Here is a 10254-nt window from a genome sequence, read left to right on the forward strand (position 1 = left end):
CAAAACAGCTTTTTTTAAATGGTGGCCTGAAATTTTAAAAAACGGAAAAGCAAAAAAAAAAAAAAAAAAAAAAAAGTCATGTTACAGTGAAAAATGACAATTTTATAACAAATATTCATGAAGTAATCAAATCAGGAATAAAATTTTAATCCAAGGAATGAAGATTTTGACTGCCAATTTCTTGCAGGGAATAGAAATGTGACCAAGAAATTAGCTAAAAACAGCAATAAAAAATATGGCTAGAGGAAGAAATAAAACAAGAATAAGCTGACTCTAACACAAGAACACAAATAGGCAGGATCAAATTCAATAAATTAATATAATAAGATCAAGACTAATGTAATAGCTTGTTGTAGAGTGCCTGAGCTGATCATTTTTTTTTATGTAACCAAGAGAATCAAACATATACTAAACTTGACCAAAAACTTGACCATTCCCAAATCTGAAAGATCAGAATTAGTTGAGACAGGGAAGGGAGATCGTTTTGGTGTATTTTGGAGTTAAAAAGACATTTCAGAAATATTTATGAGCAGTTTCTAATTAGTATATATATATATATATATATATATATATATATATATATATATATATATATATATATATATATTTTTACTAAATTAAACATTTTGTATAATTTTCCTGATAACTGTGCTGTTGATGGAAATTGAGATATCACCACATCACTTTAGTCTTCTCTGTGTTTTTCTGCATGTGCACATGTGCCCACACATTCCCTTTCACCAAAAACGGACACACAAAACCGGCACTTACTTACATATTCACACATTCTCCAAGGTTCAGAGTCGTGGGTATTTCTGTTCTCTGAGTGGGATGCATAGTGTTTCCATGGAGATCTATTTTTAGCCCCTGACAAAAAAAGGGCAACTGTTAAAATATGCCATCATATTCCCTCTGAATTAAAAAGATCCCATTTTGCCTCACGCAAGCATGAAGGCATAAAGTTTTGTCTGAAAATGGGATCCTAGGAAGGCTGCCTTTGACAAACCAGATATAGATAACACTCTGCTGGGCTTCCAAGAACAGTTTTGTAGGTAGTCAGAAGTCTTACAGAAATGGGGGAGAATAAAGACCAATAAGTGTTTTGTGAGAAAATGATTTAAAGGGTTTTACGTGTGCTCTTCTCCGTTACATGATGTTAGGCCATATTTTATGCAACACTGGAACAAAAAGTCAATAATGATCAAAATACTTATTGGAAAAAAAAAAAGAAAAGTATTTTAGAAATGCAATATTTGTGATGAAAATCTTTGAGGGATCTTGTTGAAAATCTGTACCAGACAGGATGAAGGCAGTTCTAAAAGTAACGGGGTGCTATGTCCTACCATATGTTACATATTAGTTAGCATCTTGCATTTTAATCACCCCACAAATGTGTTTTGTAGTTACTATTAGTAGCATTTAAGCATCTAAATTATAATTGTGTTTTCTTTCCTCAAACAATTTTAGGGGACATCAGTAAATTGTTTTGTAAAGTAAGCATTACCGAACAATATTTCAGAGTCAAACATCACACAGAAGTAATTAAAGGAAAAGTAAAAAACTGAATTCAAAATCCAGTTGCTTGTGGAATTGGATTTTCTTAAAATGTGCTTAAATCCACAAGCCCACAAGTGTACTCAAATATGGAGAAATGTGCATTGCTGATTGAAGAAAGTTACACAAGTACAGCACTTGTTTTTTTTTTTTATTATTTATTGCTATTGTTTTACAGCAAAAAAAGTTTTCTTTGTTCTCTTCTATGTGGTTTGAATATTGGTGAGAAACTCCAAACTGCAACACATAACATACGATGAATAATGATTCCAACATAGATTGCTTTATAAAGTGAAAGCATCAACCATGTATTTTAATTCAAAGGTACCCTTCAATTGATACCGTTCTTGATTATTAAAGGTTAAAATAGTGATATTTCTATGGGTTTTTCCACTAAGGAGTGAATGTTTGTGAATGTGGCCGAAAAGGAAAGAAATCTTGTATTTGATGTCTTCTAGACAGAACTAAAAAAATGGCAGGGACTTTGAAAAAATTGCACCCTAATATCTGTAATCATTATATGTGCCTGTGCACGGATATTCACAAACATTACTCGTCTGTCATCTATGCTTTTCTGTGCAGGCACTGTGTATGCATGCACTATGTGTGTGTATCTGACCAATGGTAATTGGCAAATATAAGAGCTCAGATGTTATCATGTGATAGTGTAAGCAACCACAGGCATGCTGGCGCAGCTCTCTTACACACAAAACAGCACAAGTAGCTAGTCACGACTCACAGACCCGGCCATACACGCACATGCATTCACACAGAGATGTTTACATGTTATGTAAAGAAGGCTTCTGTGGAGATCAATGGAAGAGCATGCCAGGTCGTCTCATAGAAATAATTAAAAGTGAATAGCTAATGATCCTATTTATAGACTGATCTATGTGTAACCAGCACAACACTGTCTACTGTGAGCCATGTTAACATTCCTTTCTTTAATGTTCCTGCTCTTTTCCAACATCCTTCCCCTCGTTTGATTTGCTGAAGCACCGGTTATTTTCTGCAACAGTACCTAGTCCTCTCACCTGTCGTATGCATTTAGATGTGAGCGTTGTCAAGCAGCAGCGATGTTATCAGGTGCAATCCCGGGCCAATCCTGGGAGACCCTGTGACGCACTATGCATGACATAAGGCAGCTGTAACGTGCATTGTTGTGTGGGAGAAAGAGAGAGAGCTCCCGTGAATACTTGCCAATGCTTTTGTGTGCAGTCAGCAGCAAGACAATGATTTAGCACCGAAAAGCAACATTAATTATGTTGGCTACAGTTAGAGTCCGACTTGGTATTGCAACTTAATATAATATTCAGAGATTTCTTAAAATGTGATGTAAATGTAGTTTGCAGTGATAGACTGTACAATATGTTTTGACCTTCAGTCCTTCAATCTTTTTTACTTCTTCTCTGTTAGGCCAGGATGTCCAGTTGTTAAATAAAATACCTCTTTTATTTGATTATTTATTATGTGTTTTAATAGCTAAGTGAACAGAGTCGTGGGTCTTTCTGTCATCATTTGGTAATTTTGTCTCAGCCAATATATCCTTTATGCTAGGACAAACTGGGTTTAGCCAAACTTATCTCGTTAACGTTAACATGGCACTGCTCAGTCATCTGCTCAAACCCCATCTGTCTCATTTTCTTACTGAACAGTTTGAACACTTGAGTGTTTTCATGGGGTGTTTGAAAAGGTGTAGGAGCTGACAGATGTAGTCATCTGCCCAATTATGAGTGAGACAATATACACTGTGTAACAACTGCATTGGTTTTAGAGTTTTAGAACCAATTCAATTGTTTTGATGTGGTGCAATTACAGTGTTTACACACAGGGCCATAATTTATTTTAAAAAGACTAAACCCAAGTGCAAAAACCATTTTCAGACTATAAAGCCATCAAACTAATGGCATGTGCTGTGAATTGGTTTTTACAATTGACATATATGAATATAAATAATTCAAAAGCAGTACGCTATGCCCTCATCGAAAGGACTCTAGTGAACCATCAATTAGAACCATCAATTATTTTTCCAGTGTTAAATTTGCGTCACAAATCCACTCCTTTTGCTCAAACTGCTTAGTACAGTCATACAGCCAACACACCAAAGTCCTCCTTGCTTTACCAACTATAGTTTATTCAACCACAGTTGACTTGACAGGGTAAAGAAATGGATAAGATTACTATACTGTATGCAAAGACTGCACTTCAAGGTTTTACAATTAATGGCAACTAATTAAAGACATGCTCAACTAGTAACAAAGGACATTCAGAATGAAAATGTCAATTATGTGCACCGATAGATTACTATTATAAAATTACTCCAAATAACTGATAACTGTCCAGATTATATTAAAGGTAGATGTAATTTCTCATTAAAACAGTGTTTGATTATATTAACTCGTCCATAAATTTTCAACTGTAAAAACCTGTCACTGGTCCTGCCAAACTATACTTTTTAATTCAACGCTGAGCTCATATGAAAAGAAAATCCCTGAACTGCTTTCTAAAAGTAAAGTGTGCCTTAAGCCAGCATGAAGCGCTTCACATTAACGTACTAAAGATATTTATGCACAATAGATCACAGTGTATGAGTAGGTGGATAAGGTCAAAGCATAAAGGCCCTTATCGCTTGAGCTGAATTATATAAGGAATGCAGAAATCCGTGGCCCACCATGACTCAATCTGGTAATTAGAGTTGGTGTGTTTGTGGCAGGGGAGGGACTATAAAGGGTTAAAAGAGTGCAAAAGAATAATGCCTGGAAATTAAAATCAAGAGCAGCGATTGAGAGCACATTTGTCTGGGATCAACATGTTTACCAGCAACAGTGTCAGGAAATTCATTTACAGCTTAGCATTTAGATATTTATTATGTTTTTTTTGTTATGTTTTTTTGTTTTTTTTTCCTTAAATGAATGTCCCCACCTATGCTCACAGCCGTTGTGTTCCCTTTTCAGGTCTTGCAGGTGTTCAGACGGACCTGGACAAAAGAAAAGAACTATTTGGTAAAAACCTGATACCTCCAAAAAAGCCAAAAACATTTCTACAGCTGGTATGGGAAGCACTGCAGGATGTCACCCTCATCATCCTGGAGATCGCTGCTCTAATCTCCCTGGGCCTCTCCTTCTACCACCCTCCTGGGCAGACCGGTGGAGATGGTGAGTTACCCAGCTGCTGTGGCATCTCCTCCTGTGAAGCTTGCTCCCAGTTGGTTTAAAATTAGAGAAACGCACATCATTAGTTCTGATGCTCTCGGTGTTGCAGGGAATTTAACCGATGACTCACCACCAGTAATCATGACTGATACGCTCTCAGCCACATTTGTGTAAACTCTCTTTTTAACAGGCCAGGCAGGTCCTAGTTTGTTTGTCACCTGCCTTAAGAGGTCAAGTGACTCATCAAGCACATATCTAATTTTTCTGCCCACAAAGTGTGAGCATTTGTGCACATTATGACTGTATTAAACGCATGTTGGAAAGGTACTGGAAAGGTTAATGAAGTTTCGAGTGGAGAAATAACCTTGAGCTCCCAGGACCCATACATCAGCTCTGTGAGCCATGAAACAGGAAATGAAGACAGAGACAGTAAAGAGTTGCTGAGTCAGCTGCATCAGTCATCGCCTCTTTCGTTATCACAGTAATGGACTTCATTTTCCCTGCCCAGGGGTTCAGTCATCATTTTAAGGGATTTACAAGCTTAGATGAAGCTGAAAATGCCGAAGAGAAGATATGTTATTACCCCAGCCTTTGTGGTAGGTCCTACGTTCATGACAGATATTCCTGTATATCGAATCACTAGTTTGATTAAGAACTTGTATGAAGACTGGACTGGATAAGCCATTTCCTCTTCCTGCTCCCTTTAGGAACACCTTGATTTACAGAATATTTTGCTGGAAAGGTTTTGTTGTTGCAAATGTTTTTCCATCTGTATTTGTTTTGCACACATTTTTTCAAATTATTTGAAATAATTTGAATCATTTTTGGGAGGATGCTGTTTAGTTTCATTGTAATTGTCAGTATCAAGTAAAAGATGGCAAGATAGCATTTTTAAATCCCATAAAATACCTAAAAAAAAAGAAGAAAACTCAAGTAAATATCTTGGTTTAATATGTTGGATTGTATATTGCTTCATTGCTCCAAAGAGAACTGCTGCAGACATCAACATTTCTAATATTTCTACCTTTCTAAGTATTATGTTTAGAACATACATTGCGAATGTTGCGACATAACCAGGTACTTTCAATCGCTTGAAAGACTACTAGATCTGTACCGATTAGTTTTTTAATTACATAAATTATATTAACATGTAGTTTTTCAAAGCTCTAAAGGGTCCTGAACAAACAAATTATAAACATCATAATAAACCAACAAATTACATAAATTGGGCTGATGCCAACAGGTTGCCAGTCCATCACGAGGCAACACAAAGAGATACAGGGCATGTAAACGGTTTCTTGCTTCTATTTTTTAAAAACTGTTCAAAAATATTTAAGAGAGCTAGTTTTTGACCATTTAACTTTATGTGAAGGCATATAGAGCATCATTAACCAGAAGCGCTAACGCCCAAAATGATCTAGAATAAGCTAACTTTTGATAACTGTATTCAGGACAGTGCACAAAGATCACACTCTATTCTGCTGACTGTAGTGCAGTGATCAAGCTAGACAGAATGAACTCATCTAGTTTGAAGAAAAGAAAAAAATGAATTCCAGCAGAGTCTTAAGGGATTTATTTATTTATTTTTTTTTTGTTTCTTTTGGTCCAGAGTACAATGGCTCCAGGAGTATTACATGAACAAGCACAAAGAGCACTGGGAATAGGCCTTGTTTCATTCCCCAATATACCCTTGTCTATCAGTGTGCAGCCAGTAGGATGCAGAGCCTCATTTGAAGTAGGGCATATGAGGCAATGAGATGAGGATTCTCATGGGGCTATTTAAGCCAGAGTTTGTTTTAATTTTATACTCGCCTTTTGTGTAGCACAGTTCGTAGATGTAGGATTTGCACATGTAGACAGGTAACAGAAATAATCAACATCGACCCTTTCGGCTATAGCAATAATCTGAACAAGCAGGTCAAATCCGATCGTTGATGAATGCCCGAGATGAATATGTTATTTGTGTCTTGCTTCTCCTTTGTTTTACAGCATGCGGTGCAGCAGCCGGTGGAGTGGAGGATGAGGGTGAGGCAGACGCAGGCTGGATCGAGGGCGCTGCCATCCTCTTGTCCGTAGTGTGTGTGGTTCTGGTGACGGCCTTCAACGACTGGTCGAAGGAGAAGCAGTTCCGTGGACTGCAGAGCCGCATCGAGCAGGAGCAGAAGTTTCAGGTGGTCCGTGGAAGCCAGGTCATACAGCTGCCTGTTGCCGACATTGTAGTTGGGGACATTGCACAGATTAAATATGGTAAGTGTGAAATGGTCCTCAGCTTTAGCCATTTAACACCTTAAATATGTTTGAAAATTATCTAATTTTCCTGCCATTTTAGTTTTAAAAACTAAAATAGAGAGTTAAATAGAGCCATAAAGTGCTTTTCACGTATACAGATTTAGGCTTGAATTGAATAATGACTTAATAGCAGATAGATCTATGGGGAAAGCAAAAATACTACTTCTTTATCTCTAGTTCCATTGATATAAACAATATTTAATACTTTAAAATTTGTTTTGCTCTGCAGGTGATCTGCTTCCTGCTGATGGAGTGTTGATCCAGGGCAATGACTTAAAAATTGATGAGTCATCGCTGACTGGAGAATCCGATCACGTCAAGAAGTCCGCAGACAAGGACCCCATGTTGTTATCTGGTATGTTTATAACTTATACTAGATGGTATCAGGCAGATCATACACTACACTTGACAAATATTTATTCTGAAAAATGTACAGTGGTTTTGTATTTTTCTGTCGGTAGGCCTGTGTAAATTTGCCACTCATCACAGGAGCCAAACATGTACATAAAATAGATTTAAAGGGTTATAGACTAATCTCACATAATCTTTTATGTGCCAAAAAAAAAAGAGAGACATCTTGATCCTTTGAAAGGTCCCTCCTTACTTTGTTGGAGGGGTTTGTTTTAGTACCTCCATGTTTCCAGCTGTCAAAAAGAGTTTATTCAAGGGGAATTGGTCTATAATGTGATGCCATATGAAGTCAGTTACTTCAGTAAATCTAATAGACTGATCAAGAAACCCAGTCCTGTCAGGAAGACGGTCACGCCTTAATGGAAGGTATAGGCCAAGCTGCTGTGAAATTAGTTTGTGGTTTAATATTACCTTCAAACAAAGCAAAAACAAATAACTAAACTGAAAAGGATTGTGTTTAAGCATTTTTTTTCTGTTTGTAGGAACCCTTTCTATATGTACATCATAGATATATTGGAGGAATAATGATATGATCACCTGTGGATTTTCTTAGTTTCAAGGAAGTGAGCGCTCATTAATATTTCATCTGTTTGCATGTCATTGAATGACATTTTTATTTTATTCCGAAGCCAAACATTTCTTAATACTTGGTGGAGAAAACTGTATTATATTGGAATGATGATATCCAGTGTGATATACATGCCTGTATTCTTCTTTTCTCTTTTCCTCATCTCTTCTTTCATCACTGTGTGAGCTTTAGCATCTTGGGCCATGCCTTTGTGTCTGGCATGAAGATCTGCTGCTGTGAGACTTTGCCAAACTGGCTCAGTACTTTTTACATTAGTGTGCAAAATGCAAGTGTCTAACACTTGGAATATAAACATACTTTGCTGTATGAATATTGGACATGCTGATGTTGCTTGATGATACAGTCATCGTGCAGCCCTACTGAGTGCTACTGTAAAATGTTCCTAGTTGTTGCTCTCTAGGTTTATAAGAATGTTGGTCCTCTGCTCTGAAGGAAATCTCCAGTTATTTTGGTTACCTCGCTATTGCTTGGCAGCTTAAAGCTCCATGTTTATCCAAAGTTACTTATGTAGAACAGAACTCTAAAAGCTGCCTAGGTTACCCAGAGACTCTGATTTATTATTCATTCTGCAGTTTTCATTTTGTTGCACCGGTGGTGTGTTTTAGGTCAGTGTAATTTTAAAAGACATAAATATGACTCATCTTCAGTGTGCTTTCTGAGAGAAAATATTTTACATTAAATTGTTTTCTACTCAGCTTATATCATCATGTTTCCACCCCCATACTTTACTCTGTTGATGTTGGTCTGAAGAAAGCACTACTTTAAATCAATCGGATACTAAAAATGAATCTTAAAACAGACTTGGACATGTGGCTCCTGCAGTGTTTTAAGCTCCTTTGATTTTATGGTTTAAAATCCTGTTTTAAACCACAAAACAGGATTTTACATGGAGCTCCATACTGTGGCAAATCATGGTCATTTTAAATTTATTCTATTGTCTTGAAAAACTACCAAGAGGCGTCACTGTCTCACTAATCTTCTTGCTTAACTCAATAGCCCACTGCAGTCTTGTGGTGATTTGTCTGTCTTGCCTCCAACATCTCTTTACAGCTCTTTGCTCTTTCTCCTGGTGGTGGAGAGCCAGAAATAGAAAAAGATACAATCAGTATTTTCTGCGGGAGTCATAATTTTGGCTGGGTTGTAAGCCTTATTTCACTCAAAGACATGCAATCAAATTTGTGATTTTCATATTTTGATAAATGGTTATATTCTGGTTTATGTACGGCCTCACTCCTTTTTAATTAAGCTACTATAACATTTGAGACAGTTTTATTTCATTTTATGTGAAAGAACTAACAAGTCATCACATATTGATTTCCCTCTCTAATTATTCAAGTATTTATTGGGTTTAAAATGATGCAAATTTTTTTCTAATGTGAAAGTAAATTTAAATCACCGTCTGGCCTGTTCCATAAAGTTTCTTTATGAATTAGGTAATTAATGTTTTTCTTTTTCTTTTTTTGTCCACTCTAAACTAAAAATCCATAGAAGATGATGGTGGAAGTAGCATACAAAATATTGTTTTGTTAGTCTTTACCTCCAACTTAGTATCATAATACTTCAATCACCATAATTCACAGACGTATGTTTCTTTTTACAGTTCATTAGCCTTTATTATCACTGTACAGAAGATGTGCAACGACATTGTAAACTTTCCTGTTGGTGCATAAATATTCTAAATAATAAGAAAATTAGATAAATAATATGAAACCAGGAATATCACAGACAACAAAAATGTGGGCTAATCTGGTGTCACGTTAAACTTTTTTCTCTTTGGATAATTAGCCGTGTGCCTTTTTGTTGGCTGCTTTAATTAGCCTCAGACTCACCCACATCAACTTCGTCTCACGAAGGTTAATGAATTTGTGTGTGTGTGTGTGTGTGTACAGTGTGTGTAAAGGTGCCACCGCTCCACAGAAGCCAATGTAGTTTGCAGTCGACACATATCTGTATCTGGCACATTTATTCACTCTTGCTTTGAAAAATTTAATGTAGATTAGCTTCTTTAATAAGGACATTTAATATTTTTCTGATTCATATCTTTCTGCAAAGCAGAAAGCGTATTTCATAATTTCCTGTAACAGCACTGATTAAATATTAGTAAAAAAAAAAAAAACAAAATCTCTAGAAGGTGTTTTTTTTAATATCCAAGAAGCTTTTAAAACACATTCACTTTGTCATGATGTCAAAAAGGCATATTTCAAAATATTTAAATGTTTTTGGTAGAGGTGTGCCGATCGATCGGTCACCGATCATAAT

At 36.3% G+C, this 10254-nt stretch overlaps 1 protein-coding gene across 1 annotated transcript in view; it reads left to right on the forward strand.

The window, feature by feature from the left end:
* atp2b4 (ATPase plasma membrane Ca2+ transporting 4) overlaps positions 1 to 7375 on the forward strand; it is a gene marked incomplete at its 3' end in the record, with an annotated part of 47771 nt that extends 40396 nt beyond the window's left edge. The window contains exons 3-5 of the mRNA XM_015031849.1: positions 4509 to 4709; positions 6696 to 6953; positions 7225 to 7375. Of these exons, the coding sequence (XP_014887335.1) occupies positions 4509 to 4709; positions 6696 to 6953; positions 7225 to 7375 (610 nt within the window). The remainder of the gene's footprint in view (positions 1 to 4508; positions 4710 to 6695; positions 6954 to 7224) is intronic.
* Between the last annotated feature and the right edge of the window lie 2879 nt (positions 7376 to 10254).

This window comes from Poecilia latipinna, unplaced genomic scaffold (genome assembly GCF_001443285.1).
Source record: "Poecilia latipinna isolate Pla-1442-1.1 unplaced genomic scaffold, P_latipinna-1.0 Scaffold221, whole genome shotgun sequence".
NCBI lineage: Eukaryota > Metazoa > Chordata > Actinopteri > Cyprinodontiformes > Poeciliidae > Poecilia > Poecilia latipinna.